At 49.4% G+C, this 16723-nt stretch overlaps 2 protein-coding genes across 8 annotated transcripts in view; one reads left to right on the plus strand and one right to left on the minus strand.

The window, feature by feature from the left end:
• The window catches only part of CYFIP2 (cytoplasmic FMR1 interacting protein 2), a 49316-nt gene that overhangs the window by 18388 nt on the left and 14205 nt on the right, over positions 1-16723 (minus strand). For 6 of the 7 annotated variants that reach the window (XM_040078127.2, XM_058422477.1, XM_040078125.1 and 3 more), the window contains 14 exons: positions 14445-14536; positions 11586-11703; positions 10617-10736; positions 10171-10296; positions 9126-9292; positions 8704-8851; positions 8222-8375; positions 7556-7712; positions 6709-6805; positions 6105-6181; positions 5144-5252; positions 4712-4831; positions 3875-4074; positions 3327-3414 (listed from right to left, as the gene is read on the minus strand). In XM_040078127.2, coding sequence (XP_039934061.1) covers positions 3327-3414; positions 3875-4074; positions 4712-4831; positions 5144-5252; positions 6105-6181; positions 6709-6805; positions 7556-7712; positions 8222-8375; positions 8704-8851; positions 9126-9292; positions 10171-10296; positions 10617-10736; positions 11586-11703; positions 14445-14536 — 1773 coding nt within the window. The remainder of the gene's footprint in view (positions 1-3326; positions 3415-3874; positions 4075-4711; positions 4832-5143; positions 5253-6104; positions 6182-6708; positions 6806-7555; positions 7713-8221; positions 8376-8703; positions 8852-9125; positions 9293-10170; positions 10297-10616; positions 10737-11585; positions 11704-14444; positions 14537-16723) is intronic. The other variant, XM_040078129.2, reaches the window with a different exon arrangement.
• On the plus strand, positions 709-3299 carry FNDC9 (fibronectin type III domain containing 9). The gene is made up of 2 exons (XM_040078131.1): positions 709-772; positions 1842-3299. Exon 2 carries the CDS (start codon positions 1849-1851, stop codon positions 2509-2511), a length of 663 nt encoding a protein of 220 aa, XP_039934065.1. The 5' UTR covers positions 709-772; positions 1842-1848; the 3' UTR covers positions 2512-3299.

Raw genomic sequence — 16723 nt, forward strand, 5'->3', positions numbered from 1 at the left:
GAACCTCTCCCTACCAGACCCATCTGTCCCCTCCTGGCCACAGGCTGGACCTGATCCCCTGAACAGCAGGGCACTGCCTTTGCCTCTCCCTCCTGCCCTCTCACCACACTGACAGGGGACATCCCCAAGTTGTCTGTAAGTCAGAATCATTCAAAGCAGAGTGGGTCTTAATCCCATGTAGTTCAGCAGGAGGTGAAAGTGTTTGAAAACCGAGTTCCTACACCCATCACACAGTTTAGAAAGTATTAAAAGGCTACTGGAGATTGCAGCACCATCAGGGATCAAAATGTACTAATGGCTCTAACTTAAATCAGCAGTTTAAGTGTGCAAGAAATCACAGAACTAAAGACAAAGTCCCTGAGTCAATGGTACCACAGGCCAGGATCCCAGATTTCACACCGTGTGGCAGTGTGTCTGCAACCCCAGACCCTGCTGGGGCTCAGGGATAGTTCTTCTGGGGGAATATGGATACAGGAAAAACAAACAAAAAAATCCACAAATAAGCCAGCAAGAAAAGCTACCTGGCTTGTTTTTTCCTACCTTGGAGACACACACTTCTCTCTGGCAGAAGCTTTTAAGGATAACACTCCCAAATCACTGGAAGATGCCTGCCCATCCTTTCCTATTGGTTGCCATGGTGAGAGATGACGGAGCCCGAGCTGGGTATAAACCAGGGAGTGCTCAGGGAAGGATTTAGCAGAGGCAGGAGGGAGGTGAGTGCTGGCAAGGCGCTGCCTGAGGGAAACTCTGTCACCAGAGGACCTGGCCAGAGGTAAGTGCTGGCTCTGGGAGGGCTCAGCATGGGCACCTGCAGCCTCAGGCAAGAAGAGATCAGCAGTCACTAAGATGAGCTTATCCTTGAGTGAATTCAAGGAAAGTTAGTGATTGTTAGAGAGAGGGGGATAAAGGAAAGAGTAAACCAGCTCAACTGAAGGGAGGTGCTGCTCTGAGCACTCGCAGGCTGGGACTGAGAGCCCTGCAGCGGGGCTCAGAGAGCACTCTGGGGATCTAAAGGAGGGATGTGCTCAAGTAATGTGTGGCTGCTGCTAAACAGCCACGCAGCTCAGAGAGTATTCAAAAACTACTGGACATTGCACCATCAGGGATCATAATCTACTACTCACTCTGGCTCAAATCACTTTCAATGTTTAAATTTGTGAGGCGGGCAGTGTCTTTATTCTGTTTTTGTTCTTGTTTTTCATGTATTTGTGTTTCCCTAAAGGCACTGCTTTTATATTTCACCAACCTACAGAGTTCACGTTTAAGATCCTGTTATTATCCTACTATCGCAGCGTGAGATGCTGTAGGAACAGAAAGAGTTTATACTTTATTAAGCAAGGAAGGTACAGAAAATGCAGCGACAACTTAACACAGCGAATTAACCATTATGGAGCCTTCTAAATGGCATTTAGGCGTAAAATCAAAATATCTGTTGATTGGCAGCTTCACAAGGCAAGCTGGAGCTGGTTTAATGATCGCTTTATGTTAATCACACTTGCAGAGTGATTAACTCCTTTTTATTTAGTGGGAAACAAAAAGCTAGAAAAGCTTCCGATACAAACAAGCAGTCAGAGAGATTTTTTAAAAAAATATAACCGGAGCAAAAAGTATACCCTGTGCCCCAGCTGCACGTTTTTGTTGTGAAGCAGAGCGATAGAGTAGTCTGGGCAACAGCAGGATTTGTCTTTTGTAATTTTAGCACGTAACTTGAGTGAGCCAGGATAGTGTTGAGTCCAGTTTAAGGACTGTGGAAAGTCAGTGGAAAGACTTCACCGATGTCAGCGTCCTTTGAGCCTCGACACGAATCAGAAAACTGAGCCTCTCCCCGCATCTGGTTTCAGGGGCACGATGAACATCGAAGTGCACAACATCACTTACACCAGCGCCACCGTGTCCTGGGCCACGAGCAGCCCCTGCCCGGAGAACTACTACCACGTCATGTACCGCCCCAACTGGAACAGCGTCTTCGCCGGCTACCTGCGGCAGAACTTCCACCGCGAGGAGCGCGTCCGGCACCCGCTCAGCTCCCTGGTGCTGCACCGCCTCACACCATCCACGATCTACGTGCTCTGCATCACCTGCAAGAACTCCTACCCCTCCAGCAACCACTGCACCACCTTCCACACTCTGGACAAAATCCCCCTGGTTTTCGGCGGCTCCAAGCACGAGCCCACCACGTCCATGTGGATGGTGAGCAGCCTCCTGCTCCTCTGCTTCCTCGCCCTCCTGGCCTACGGCTGCCTGCAGCTCTGGTCTGCGCGGTGCCAGCGGGCTGCAGGGCTGAAGCACCCCGACAGCAGCCCCGAAGAAGTGGTGGAAAGAAGCAGCTCACCAGAGGAGCCGCTGAGTGATGGACTGAGAGAGGAGCTCCTGGAAGTGCCCATGACCACGGTGCTAATGAGGAGCTCCAGCTTCATGAAGGAGAGCCCGTATAATTCCCCTCACTGCTTTTTTTCCTATAAAAACAGTGATGACAAAAGGGCCATCTTGCCACAGCATGGCCTTCAATGAAAACAAGAGAAAATAAAATCTTGCTTAGGGGTTTGGTTTGTCCGGCTCTTTCCCAGCTCTTGCCAAAAGGACTGTCTTGTGCGTCCACAGCAGCTGTCTGTCCCAGGGTAGAACAAGAGGCATAGACATGGGTCACAGGAAAAAAGATTTTTGTCAAGTGATACAATTACTCTCATTTGCTGAGGATTTTTAAATAAGAGACCAAGTGAGCTCTCTGGGAAAAGCCAGGCTTGGCAGACTGTAGTGTCATTAGCTCATGTGCATCAGTGCTGTGGGTTCACTTCAGAGTCATCAATCAATGTCCACAAGAAATAAACTCTACTCAAGTAGCGTCACACTTGAGTGCCCCTCCACTAGCATCACACCCCAAGCCCTTGTAACGCCTGTATAAACAGTGCAGCCTGAGAAAAAAGCTTCTTGTCAGCATTAAGTAGCGCACACACAAGTATTTTAGTAATCCCCATCTTGAACAGAAAATGGGATTTCTGGAGCAGTACCTTCCTTGGGGAGCATCACTGCATCAGAGCACTAAGTTGCTCACTTCCCTGTGCATTTAGATGGATCAGTGCCAACTCAAGCAAGAGCAGTGCTGACATCCCTTAACATGGGCATTTTATGGAGAAGAATACAAAAAAGCAAAAGCAACAGCACACTGGATCTGCTTCTTGCATGCCCGTTTGGTTGCACACAGCAATGTGACCCCGCTCACTGGCACCCACCGCTCTGTTAATGAACTAATCCTTGCATTTCTTTCCCTTCCTAAATAAATACTTCCAATACCCACCCCAGCTGGCTGTTGTGGCTCATTTACTGACCTTGGAGCCGTAGAGGTAATAGGGCTGGACGTTGGCTGGCTTGTCCCGCTGGGGCTCCTGTGTGAAGGGGATCGCTGTCCTCACAAACCTGCGAGCACGGGACACGGGGAGGGAAGTGGTCAGAGCCTGGTTAACTGAGCACACACAGGGCACGGGCTGGGATGACCTGCAGCTGCAGGCTGGTTAGAATTCATGGCCTGAGCTACACCAACAGGAATGCAAAATCCTGCCGCAATCTGTTGGCGGTAAAACCTGCTAAAAGAGAGATTTCTTCTCATTTTTGGCAGGCAAGAAAACAGTATCTGAGCAGCTACCACAGCCCTCTTGCTGAGTAAAACAACCCTCAGCCACTTCAATCACTGTCTAACTGCTGCTTGAATTTGTTACTGACATTTTCAAGACCTAAGGAAGACGGTGGGCTTCAACTTCATTCTAGGAGTAACTGTTGCATCCCACAGGGAGCACAACGCGTGTCAATTTTACGTGGCAGGTTTGACGTTCTGGAAAGAAAAGCAGGGTCTCCAGGTGGCCTTGCTTTCCCTCCTCACCTGTTGGTGGATCCGTTGTAGCAGTAGTTGGGCAGGAAGTCGAAGTTGAGCTCCCAGAAGACGTGCAGGGTGATGCGCCCATAGGGCGCGGACACGTTGTGGTTGGCCTCGCGGAACATGGCATCGAAGCTGTCCAGAGTCATGTGCTTGCACAGCAGCCTGTGAGTCAGGCGGTTGATTTCCAAGAGCCACTCCAGCTCCTGCAGCACATAAAGCAGCAGAAAATGCAATGTATTACAACAGAAACAGCTGATTTCATTGCCATGGGAGTGGTTTTTTATCCACACGCACGCAGAACTAAAGACATCAATTTAACTCAGCGGCCAAGGCCAACTGCACTTCCACTCAGGGGGGTCCTGGTCCAGTATTTTGTGAACCTGCAGGACGCAAAATTAATTTGTTCCCCACTGAGCACTGGCTGGCTTTCACCTCAGAATCCTCCAAAGGTGGAAACTGGTAATTTTACACTACTTGACTCTGATGCTCCTCTAACATATCAAAGACAGCAAATCCTGTACACACACGAACAATGTCACAGCCCCCTTCATCCAACTGAGAATTAAAGCCAAGATTTCTTTCTCCTATTTTACAGGACTCTCTTATATGAGCTCTGCAAAGTCTAACCGCTGACTGTCACTTTATGATCCACACAGATACTTAATGGTCTGATAATAATGCAATTAAAGCTGCATAAACAGAAATAGTAAAAACTCAACAGCATAAAGGAAGATACACGACTCATTGAAAGCTGCTGCAGGGGGAACTCAAAACAGAAGACAGTTGACTGTGTATCCATTTGTCTCCCTGCTCATACTCAGAGTCAACAGAAGTTCTTACCACGATGGATGTCAGGTCCTCGCTCTCGAAGCGGCTGATGGCCTGGTCTAACGATTTGTACATGGCTGCAGAGATGCGCTGGGTAATGAGCCTGTTCAGGTCGATTGATCTGCCCAGCAACTGGCAAAAAGAAGAGATTTGCATGTTATATACTGATGGGGAAAAGGTATTTCATTTTTTACTCGACACACCAATTAAAGCCAAACCTCAAAGTCTGCTTAAATGTGAAAGTAGTGACGCAAATGCCTTGGTTGAGTTAAGGTTAAGATTACTTAAGAGGGAACAAGGGAAATGTGGAGCATAACCCATTTCTGTGTCACAAACAGATTCAAATCTTCTCAGTCCAGAGCAAACCTCAACTAGGATGCCTTCACCACCAAAAGGGTAACAGACCAGGATGATGAGTGCTGGGGTGTGCTGCTTGCACTGTACCTGGACGTGCCTCTGCTTGAGCAGCGTTTCGTAGCGGTTCGATGGTGGGTATGGAATGATCACCCCGTAATTCTTGCATTCAGCCCGGAAACGTTTGTCCAGTAAAACACTGAAAAAGAGAAGCAGTGTCAGGAAAATAGAAACAGACACTATCAGCTTCTCTGTGCCTCTTTCCAGAGCTGTTTTTGCCCTTCTTTTAATCTTGGCTCTGAATGCCAAGTAATCTCTGCACACTAAATCACAGAGCAGTGGTTGTTATCTTGGGGACTGCCCTGCTTGTCTTTTGTGGCTAAAATATTCAGAAAGATTAAAAAAAATGTGCTGAAAGGTATCAGTGCCAGGTACTGGCTAGTTCCCCTGGCCTGCTCCTTCCTTGAAAATCTGCTCTGGGAACATTTGGTTGGTGATGCTGATTGTTTTCCTTTTCTAAGGCCAAATGTGACCTAGAGACAGAACTTGCAGTCAATTGGAAGACTTGGTTCACATCTTTGGGGCCATGAGAAGAGGATCCTCACTAGATTTCATCCATGTCCTTTAAATTGGTAAGGAGGATATGCCACAAAGGTTCTGTCTCCCCAAAGGGAGTCCTGCTGCTTTATGAGGGTGAGGACAAGTGCATATTCCTGCTTTGTAGGGATGGGAGCAGTCCTCTGCCTGGTGCACAAACAGAAGTCAAGCCAGGACATGCCTGTAATAAGCTCAGTTTGCCTTTCTGCTCTCACAAACTGTACTCTGACAGCTACTTCGGATGCCAATTATTTTTTTTTTACACTTTTAACTGTGTCTCCTTAATTAATTTTCCCCATCTACACTGGTCTGCTGTGGACAGCCAGCTCTGGGGACAGGGATGATCTATGTTTCGTCTTCTTGCAGTGGCTGCTCCCTGAGGGAAACCTTTTGGTTAACAGCAAATTGGATGCAGCGATATCATCAGTCACCATCAGCAGTCAGGCTCTCTTACCTGCCAGCCATTGCTTTGTAATAGGCAAAGATCTGATCTGCCAGCTTGTACACAAATTGATCAAAGCACAAATTCACCTGGGGGAGAAAAAAACAAGACTTGGTGAGGGTGTCACCAGCACGGAACAGCTCCTTCCTACGCATGCAAGATCAATACAACCCAACACAGATCTCTCATTTAACACAAACATGTATTAAAGGTCACACTGCCTAAAAAACCACACTGCAGCTCTCACAATGCTGAAGGTAAGCAGAAAAATGGAGTTACATTTATCTCTTTATAGTTTCTGCACGTTCTTACAGGTCCTGGTCCCCCACCCTCAACCATCCTTCCCTCTCAGGGAATTTCTCATTTTCCTCTGATGTCTCAAGCCCTGTGCTCATCAGACTCTGCCATGTCCCCAGTGTTTGACAGCTTTTGGCTTCCATGAGCTGAAGCCCTTAATCAGGAGAATCTGTGGGGTCTCTGGAAATGCTGATCTTTTTGAAAACTTCTCAGTCTGATTCCTTTCAGGAGAAAGGTGCCTATAATGAACTGCTGGGTCAGACAGGGCAGTGTGTCCCCAGTGAGCTCTTTCCATATGAAAAAGATGAAGAGAACTTACTTCAGCTTCAATTTCATCATACAGGAACTGCTTTTTGAACTTGGTCAAAGCATAGTATGCACTGTCATTGTAGAGGTCCAGGGGGTACAGCACATACCTGAGGGCAGGAACACAAACCACATCTAAAATTAACTTCGGAGCTTACCAACATAGTGCATAAAATAGCAGCAGCCAGTGCATGTCGTGCCCTGCCTAATGCAAAAAAAAAAAAAAAAAAGCTTTTCTCTGACTTCAAGCCAATCATTGCCACTCCCTGCAGCCCCTCAAACAATCCCTCTTTATCCCTGAGTTCTGCAGGAAGCAGCTACAATCTGGAAGTGAGAAAATTATGAGTTGTTCAATCAACACTTGCTTCTTCTCTGCCCTTAAAAAAGCTTTCACCCTGCCCTCACTCCAGAGAGTGCTCTGACAATGCCCATGCAACAGAAAACCAAGTTTTCTTAACGAGGAAGACATTATGAAGGTGGTTACACTTGCAGAACAGCAATTCCTCTCATCATTTATCCCACATATAAAGAAGTTGAGATGGCTTAGCCTGGGCCCACCCCCTCTGGTGACACATCTGTCTCAGTGCTGTGTGCAGGTGACAGTGCCATCAGGTCCTGCCCACATCCCTACAGTTGCCAGCTGCTGTTTATGACACAGAAAGAAGTGCCAGCGCCAGGAAGTCGCCCCTGTGTCTGCAAATGAGGTGTTCACACAGCACCATCCATGTGACAGCAGATCAAGGAACATCCATTTACCTCCCACGTCAAAAAGACTGCTCATCACCAGCCTACCCTTCTTCCTGAACAAAACCCCCAAGCCCAGCACGTGCACAGTCCCAACGGAGCCCATCAGCTCTTACTCCATCATGGAGGGCTCTTTGGTTTCCAAAATATGGTCCGTGAGGATCCAGGGCATGGACATCTCGATGGGGAACTGGATGCGGCGGCCCATGGTCAGCTCCAAGAAGAACTCCCGGAACCAGAGCTGGGACAGGTCACAGCACTGCTGCAGAGCTTCTGGAACGCACAGAGGATCCACGTTACCCCCACATTACTCCCCTGGGCGTGGCACAGGAGGCAGCTGCTGCAGCCTTGCTTTTGGGCATGGAACATTTTTCTAGGATGCCTCTGGTTACAAAGACCATGTCCACGCTGCCTGAGCACTGGGCAACGCAAGAAGAAGGAAGGGATCACCCCTTTTGCTCTAGAGGGACAAGGAGAACACTTGAATGGCTCAGAGCTATTCTGGAAGACTTTTTCTGTATCCAGTAGCCCAATTTGTTTGGACAGAAGGAAAGTCCAATCCTAGAAAATAAACTACCACCCACAGCTATTTGCTCTCGCTGACAGCTCTGTTCACACAACCACTACTCCACAGAAGCATGCCTGAACCAGGCAGGAGTAGGACATTTGGGAAAAAACAAGGAAAACCTTCTGCAGAGGTCAACAAGGAGCAAAGCTGATCTGCTTTTGCCTTTCTGAACACGCAAGGTCTGGGTTCCAGCCTCCCCCTGCCATAACCTCACCACTGATGTTGAGAAGGTGGGTGAAGAAGAAGGACTGCTTGTGGAACTCCTCAATGGCCAAGACTATCGGCCCATCCAAGCTGCTCCTCAGAGTCTTCTTCGAGCCACTCTTGTCTGCTATGAGGGACTCCAGCATGGTCCGCACCATGTAAAGCTTTGGAAGAAAGGTGACATGCAGTTACCACTCTCCAGACACCACCACACACAGCCTTGGTGCTCTGGGAACAAAAATGAAACGCTTCTCCAAGGTGGTGACCACCCTCGGCACGCATAAGCCACTATCCTTCAGAGTTAATTAAACCCCTCAAAGAAGAGGCTTTGGGAATTATACAACAAATTAGGCACGAAAGCAGCATTTATCACACAACAGCATGAAGACTGTGGAACAGAGCACAGAAACAGCTGCTAATCCACAGGGCAGGAGAGTCCTACACAGCTCTAAGACCATTAATTCCCCACACAGGAGACAGCCAGCCACATACCTGCGTGCTTGATGGTCCTACAGCTCGTCGTGGGACTTTAATATCAAATCCACCTTTGGGATCCTTCTCACCTCTCAGGCAAGGATCATTTGGAGGCTCCCGACCTCCCTCCCAGTCACAGATCGTCTTCCGAATTGCCTGAAGGACGCTGGAGTGTGGGGAGAGGGAAAGCTGTGCTTAAGCCTTATTTTACTTCAAGATGAAAATACCTATGGCTGTGCACGTATGAGAGGGAAGGCACCTGAGGTGGGATCACACATTTTGGTGGGATGATGCCCAAAAGTTTCCTCTGGAGGAGCTGCTGGCCAAGGACCGCTGGCTGCTCGTGCACTGCAGCGCACACAGGGCCACGTGCTCGTGGATTACAAAGCGTAACACTAATGAATACACGGGTTTTACGCTGCACTCAGGGCCAGACTGACCTGATCAGAACATTCTTCTTCTTCCTGACAGCCTGTCGGAGAGGCTCCCTCAGGGTCACCTGGGCAAAGTCCTGCAGCGCCGCGTAGATGGTGTTGCGGATGGCCTGGTTGAAGACGCTCTCCATCCTCCCCATCAGCACCTGCAGACCTTTGATCATGGCAATCACCTGAAGAAAAAGTTAAACCCAAATGTATTTGCTGCTTTTCCATTGTGTGAAGAGGGCTATAAACCCAGCACTGAGAGAATTTGGGACTGAATTAATTCTGTTAAAGTAAGAGAGGCTCGGTGATCAGGCAGCTGATTTTTGGGGTGTTAGCTGCTTTACAGGTCACAAGAAGCTGAGGAAAGCATTTATACCATCAGTTTCTTGCAAATGGCCCCTGCCCCTTGTTTCTGCTCCTGATCTCTTGGTATCTTTAATCCCACACGATCCCAGGACACCGCACATGCTCTACGTGTGGGTGCAGCTTGCACAGAGCTGCATCTGCACAGGGCACAGCCTTCCCTGCCCAACAGCAGCGTGGAGGAAGCCATAAAGCAGTATCCAAACCACCCTGGACTGTGTAAGGCAGCAGGAAGGTGAGGGACCCCCAGAGGAGGGCTCCCAGTGCTTACAGACAGCCAGGCTGAGGGTCGATGTGTGCTGGGGACTGGCTGAGCATCTCCTGCTCCAGATCACACTGCTCTGCAAAGCCCCCTGCTCTGGGTTTGTGTGACAACATTTCGGGAGCAGGAGGCTACAGGGGTGACTTGTGTGAGAAGCTGCTTCCAGCAGCTTCTCACGTTCCCGCCATGTCTGATGGAGCCAACGTCAGCCGGCTCCACGACAGACCCAATGCTGGCCAGGAGCAATTTACATTTAAAAATTAAATTTAAAGCAAATTAAGGGATATGGGAAACCCTTAACCCCTTAACATGGGTCACAAGGATGAGGAACTGGCAGAGTATGGTGAGAACACTCTTCCATTCTCTCTCCCTGGCCTGAGGAACACGGACAGGAAAGCAGCATGGGCTGGCTCTGACTCTCGTGCACGGGGCACCTACTTCCACAAAGGCAAACTTCTCCTCACTGGTGTAGTTGTACCGGGTGGCTCTCTCATACTCTTCGGCTGTTCCTGGGCAATCCTTGTTACAGAATTTATCTGTGGGATGAACCAGCTTCCAGGAGTACTAGAAGATGGAAAGAGATCATGTCAACACTGCAATGAGGAAGAAGATAGGCTAGAACTACTGAATTAGGTCATATGCCAAAAAACCCCATTCCCTGGACATCACTACAGTTTGACATTCTTGGCTTTATTATCACTTAATGAATTGGTTTTCTTTACCTGGGAGGCTGCCACTCATACCAGGCCTTTGACATCCATGGATTTGTGTTGAGATGTGGTCAAAACTTTGCAAATTAAGAATTTCCCTCATCGTTTGAATTACAGTTTTAGTTGCTCCAGACTCACCCCAAAGTGCTGTCAGTGATGCAGGGATGCACTCACCACTTCCATGACGTGGGCACTCCACTTGGACAGCAGCTGCAGCCCCCGTAAAGCCAGGTCAAAGAGCTCCCTGTACTCCTCATCTGACTTCTGGCTGTCCAGGCCTGAGCCAGTGACCACCTGGAAGACACCACATCATGTCAGGGCTACAATCAGCAACTTGCGGCAGCGGCTTCACTCAGTCAAGACTTCTCTCCCAAATCCCACTTGAAATGAATTCCTGACCTTATGACCAAGCTAGAATTGAGGAAAGCATACATTATCCCTCAGGAAAAGGGACCTTGGCAAGGCTCTTTTTGCACAGGCATCAAATTATCCCCTACAAAAAAAATGAGCCTGATCTGTCACCTCAGAGCAAATAACTGACTGTTTGTATTCCACTTTCCCACTCCTTTTCAATGGTCTAATACCACTGAAATCCTCGAGAATCCTTTACTGATTGAAGTTCAAACAAGCTCTTAGAAATGCCAAAAAAGAAGCGCTTGAGAATGCTACGATTTGTTAAACTGACACTGATGAATGAGGATCACACATGTGCAAAAGCCAGTCCCAATGGCATCAGAGAGGGCACTGGTGTTCAATAATGAAAAGAACAGAGATGCCTTCGTGAACTTTCCCCAAAGCCCTGCCTGACAGGCCAGTGTAATTGAAAAGCCCTATTTGCAAGTCACTGGTGTTCTGACATTTGACTGATTATAAACACTGAGTCGCCATTTTTCTGCTCATTTTAACAAAGCTGCGGTCAAGGAGCAGAAGCTGCTGCTGTAGATCTCCTGGTGCACACAATTTCCCACCTGCAGGAGCCTTTCATAATGCAGCGGTTAGAAAGCAAGTTAAGAGCAGCTTGTTCCACGCATGTCCTCCATCCCCCCTCGCTGCACATCTGTGACACACCGTGGTCCTGCCACGCTGTCCTGTCCCAGGCCCGTCCCTCAGGAGCCTGGCTGCAGGGAGCGCAGCTGTACCCACCTCGCTGTTGCTGTAGCGCGCCAGCTCCGAGATGAAGCGGATGTGGTCGTCTCGGATCTGCACCATCTGCTCACAGATGTTGTACTGGGGGCTGATGCTGCTCTGAGTGCACGTCCACCTGGGCAAAAGAGCAGCGGGGTCAAGGACAGGACACAGCTCCCGCTCACACAGCCCAGGGACGGCTGCTCCCTTCGCCTTGCCGCGCTCCAGGCACGCCACCCTCGTGGCTCGTGCCGTCTCTCTTCCGGAGGTGGTCTCACACAGCGATGGGGACACCTGACCCACCTCTCAGCCTGGATGTGTCCGCTCCATCCTCCCTGAGGGCTGCTCTCCATGTGGGCTCACCTACCCCAAGGGAGAGATGGCAATCTCCCAGGCCGTCATGGGACAAGCTCTCAGGGAAGGATGAACTTCAAAGACCCGCACGGTTTGCATCCTTTCTGCTAAACCTAAGGATAATCATCCCCTCAGAGATCCTCCCTCCAGGTCTGGATTGTGCTGCCTTCTCCTGCAAAGAAAAACTCTGCAAAGAACTAGCCCTGCCATTGTTTTTGGTTCTGGCTCAGTGAACAACCCCGGGTATAAACAATGAGCAGACATGACTAACCTGAACTGGATTTCCATTTGCATTGAGCCGTATGTACCAAGCAACAGTGTAATGTCATCCTAAAAAAAGGCAGCACCCCTTTCCAAAGGCACAGATGTATGAAGGAATGGGACAAACCAGGCCTATTTAATTTAATATCCCCTTTCTCCCCATAATGTATTAGCCCCAGATATAGAACCAGAATGGCTCCAATAAAATGTTTTGTGTAAGCACTTGTCTATCAGTGAGACTGTCCTGTCTTACTCTGTCATCTCAATGTAGAAGTCCAGATTATATTTTTTTTCCCCCTTAAATGATTGTCCCTCTTATGATAGTCCTGTTCTCCAGTTCAGACTGGCTGCACAAAAGGAAGGTGAGGAACCTGCCCCTGATATGGACAAACATATCCCGACACTTGTTGCACTTGTTGCCAGTATTTGTGGTGGTAGAAGGCGCTGGAAATGCTGGGCCACGTCCTCCCTTGTGAAATCCATCCTCCCCCAGTCCCCTGTTTGGCTCTTACCCGTTTCCACGTGCTCCCCACCAGACAATCTGCAGGTTAGCAGGGCTGGCCAGGGCTGCCCCGGCCCTCCCTGCCACACACAACCTACTCCAGAGTGCAGAAACAAAGCGCCACGCGGGAAAAACACCAATTAATTCCACTTGCACGGAGACAAGGAGGGAGAGAAAGTGACAAAAACAGTATTAGTAAGAAATGGGGGTTACATGGAAGCACCTCGGCAGAGTTAAGAGCTGGGAGTCCCATGCAATTTGCTGGGAAGGCAAGTGAGTGAGGAAGAAACGTTGGTTAGTAGGGTACGGCACACAGACCTGGTGAGACAGATTCCAAAGACAGACATTAATATTGTGCACAGGTAAAACAGCCCATGAGCTACCTCGGTTTTGAGACGACAAAATGAGGAATGCTGCTGACACGTGTTTTGTTGAAATGTGCTTTCTGAATGATTTGGGATAAAAAGGTGCAAATCTTCAGACGATTTTTCTCTTTTAAGAAAAGGAGTTTTCAAAAATATTCTTTAAATTCACATTACACAGAATCACTTTTTTTTTTTTTTTTTTTTTTTTTTTTCCCCCTCCCCAATTTTAATTGAAAACTTTTTGCTCAGGAGTTTTGCCACGTTGTTTTCAAACCTCTCCTGAACAATTAACGGGCACTTTTCAACCAGTCTTTGGGAGGGCAGGGGAGGAGGGCTGCTCCTGGCAGGCAGAGGAGCCAAACCCTCCGGGCTGGAAGGGGACGAGCAAACAGAAGCTGTGACACTGCAGGTTTAGTTCCTGTCCTGCTGAAGAGACAGCCTGGCCTGGCTGCTCCTCAGAGACACCAGAGAAACCTGATTTCCACACAACACAGTCCCACAGGTGGAAGGTCGCTGCTGCTGAAAGCCACCTGCCTCTCCATCCAGACACAGCTCAGACAGGCTTTGCTCATGTGTGGTTGCAAACCTTATTCCAAGGATATCCAAACCTAACAACGATTCTTCTGGCAATCACTGAGCATGATGCAAAGCTACAAACACAGGGTGGGCCTCTCAGGTGCCTGCTGTGACCGAAACAACGTCTGTGGACTCAAGTGATGGCAGCTGCAAACTGCCCGTGAGCCCAGGCTGCTCCTGAGCTCTCCATGCCTGCTCTTCTCTCACAATATTCACAATCACAGAATTGTTAAGGTCGGAAAAGACCCCTAAGATCCTCAAGTGCAACCTTTGGCTGATCACCACCCCACCAACTAACGCAGAGCACTGAGTGCCACATCCAGTCTTTTCCAGTTCATTAACCCCCAGAGCATCCCAGCCTCTGGTTCAATCCTCATCGCTGCTGTCCTTCCCCATGAGCCCTGCCTGAGCTAGAGGAGACACCCTGGCTACTGCAGAGATCCACTGCCGCGTTCATGCTCTGGGGGATTTTGTCCTCGGGGCGCAAACTGTGGATTAAAATCTCCCCAGAGCAGGGACACGCCGCTCACACTCACACAGCTCGCAAGCACTCGGCGCTGCCCCAGTCCAGGCACCAGGCACCCTTCCTTCCTCCTGCCTCGCTGCCAGCCCCCTCCCAGCCCTGCCTGCTCCCAGGGATGGCTGCACGGAGCTGGCTGCACGCCCAGGGCCGGTGAGGACATCTCCCCATGCAGGGACAGGGAGGCACACACAGAGCTGGCACACACCTCACGGGGACACACACACACACAGGAGCTGCAGCTCCCACGGCCCTCAGGACACACACAGAAGCCAAGAGACATTATGGCAGGCACTCACTTGGATTTGTTCTCCTCATAGTGAGCACTGGTCTTAATGTATCTGGCCAGTTCTATCTGCATATCGCCGAATAAAGGAACCACCTGCAGCTGCTGGAAAAGAAAACAAAAGATGGTTGAAACATGGCAGAGAGAGAGAGGGAGAGAGAGAAAGAGAGAGTCTGGCCCCAGCACAACACAAGGGACTCCAAAGAGGCATCCTGCACCTCTGAAGCTTTGGAAAGTGTCAAACCTGGACCCAGGGTCCTTTCACACCTAGGGAATGACTGAGAGTGATCACAAGGCTTTCTGGGGGAGGGAATCACCCCCTGTGAGTGATCTGGAGCCCTGGGCTCGCTGCGACCAGGCTGGTGATGGCCAGAACGGTTCAGTGCTGTAACCAGCCAGAGGTAAGGCTCTTTTCACAACAGAAAGAGGAAAGTGTAGTCCCGAGCTGGCCTTATTGTCTCCCAGTCTACTCCTCCAAGACAACAGAGGGGTGAAAACCCAGCGTGTTGCTATTTTGGACACCCAGGAAGGTGTCAGCTTTCTCCAGGGACTCAGCACAGTGGTCGCTTGTGATGTGTCTTAAAATCTGTCCTTAAAGAGAAAGACACAGGCAATGCAACATGGCTCTGCTTGCCCCTTACATCTCAGAAGGTTTGGGATGGGAAATAAATTCCAAGTGCTCTGAAGATACCTCAAGCTCAGACAGGTCCCTCTTTCCCTAAACTTCCACCTGCAAAGAAAATCCAACCAAGGGCTACTGACATCTCATCAATAAAATATGAAGCTTCAACTTCACCCAGCTACAAAAGCCCTGTCCCAAAATTCAGGGAAGATAGGGACAAATTCCCTCTCCTATTATCACACACTTCTCAGGTTGAGTTGTGCACAGGATGTGTAATGCTGTCATCAGGGATTCCCACTGGCACTTCCATAAAAGGCTTAAATGAAGGGGTAGCTCATTTTCACTACTCAAATTCCTGGGCAATCCACTAGAAATTTAATCAGAAGGCAATAAGCAGATGCAGTGAAGGAGCAGCCTATTGAGATCTGGTAGTTTGGAGAGGAACTCAACTGATTAGGTGAGACCACAGCAGATGCCGGAGAAGTGCAAATGGAAATCAAGCTGGACAGGAGGAAGTTACTCCAAGCAATGGAAGGTATTTTATCTCATTCTCTGATGGCCCACAGCACTTTGCAATGACCAGCAAATCTGTCTGAATGCACCAAAATGACCAAACTCTACAGATTACACTGAAGGCTAGATTTAGAGACTTAGTTGAAAGCTGAATCAGGGAAAACCCAGAAGGACTCTAAAGAATGACATGATAAACCACCTTTGCAGAACAGCCTTCCCAGTGATGGGAGGGTTTTTAAACACCTCATCATTGCCCTGTCCAGAGGGTCATGGTGTCTGTGGCCCCCTGCTCTCGGGGCTGTCACCAGGAAATTGTGCAAACCGGGGTAAATAGGCTCCCACTCACTCAGGAGAGGATGCAGCACACCAACCTTCCATCAAAGCTGGGCTCAGCTACTCCCTGCCCTGCACACACCCAGCACATCACCCATAAACTGAGCCTTGGGGCAATAAGCAGGGAGACACCCTCTATCCAACACCACAACCAATCCAGGCTCCTCACCCCACCTCTGGGTGAGCTACCAGGGAGAATCCACCGTGCTGGAAGAGAGAAGGGAAGAGAAGGAGCCCCCTGTGCCCTCCCACAAATCATCACCTTCTCATTTTCCCTGATGTGGAACAAGTGCTGGTAGCAGAAACTAATCTTTCCATCTCAGGGGAAAGGTTAATAAAGGACTCAGGAAGGACTGTTCCAAGCTCAGTAAATCTCAAAGAAAACTAACAGCTCCATCTGGGAAATTCTCCTGCTGTCCTCCTGGTCTTTGCCACCAATTCATTTGCCTTTTGCTGGATCCTACCATGCCTCCTACAGCTGACCTGCTCCAAGCCCTAAGTGCCTCCCAGCCCCAGCCTGTGCCCAGAAGCAGTGGAAAGGAGGCACCACCTTCCCTGAGGTGCTGTGTGGGCTCTCAGCCCTCCTCTCCACCAGCAGGGTTATCCCAAACCTTTCCTGTGCTGAGTGGTCCCAGGGCAGTGCAGCCTGGCCTCCAGCTGTGGATCAGACCATGGCCAGATGTGCTTCAGCCGAGAGAGGTTGTGTGGCTGCTTCCCACCCCACCAGTGGGAACACCCAGGTTCCATGGGGCTTTCCCCAAAACCCACATCTCAGACAAGACAAAAACAGTTCATCAAACCACAGAGCGACCCTTCCAGGATCT

This window comes from Hirundo rustica, chromosome 14, assembly GCF_015227805.2.
Source record: "Hirundo rustica isolate bHirRus1 chromosome 14, bHirRus1.pri.v3, whole genome shotgun sequence".
NCBI classification, from domain to species: domain Eukaryota; kingdom Metazoa; phylum Chordata; class Aves; order Passeriformes; family Hirundinidae; genus Hirundo; species Hirundo rustica.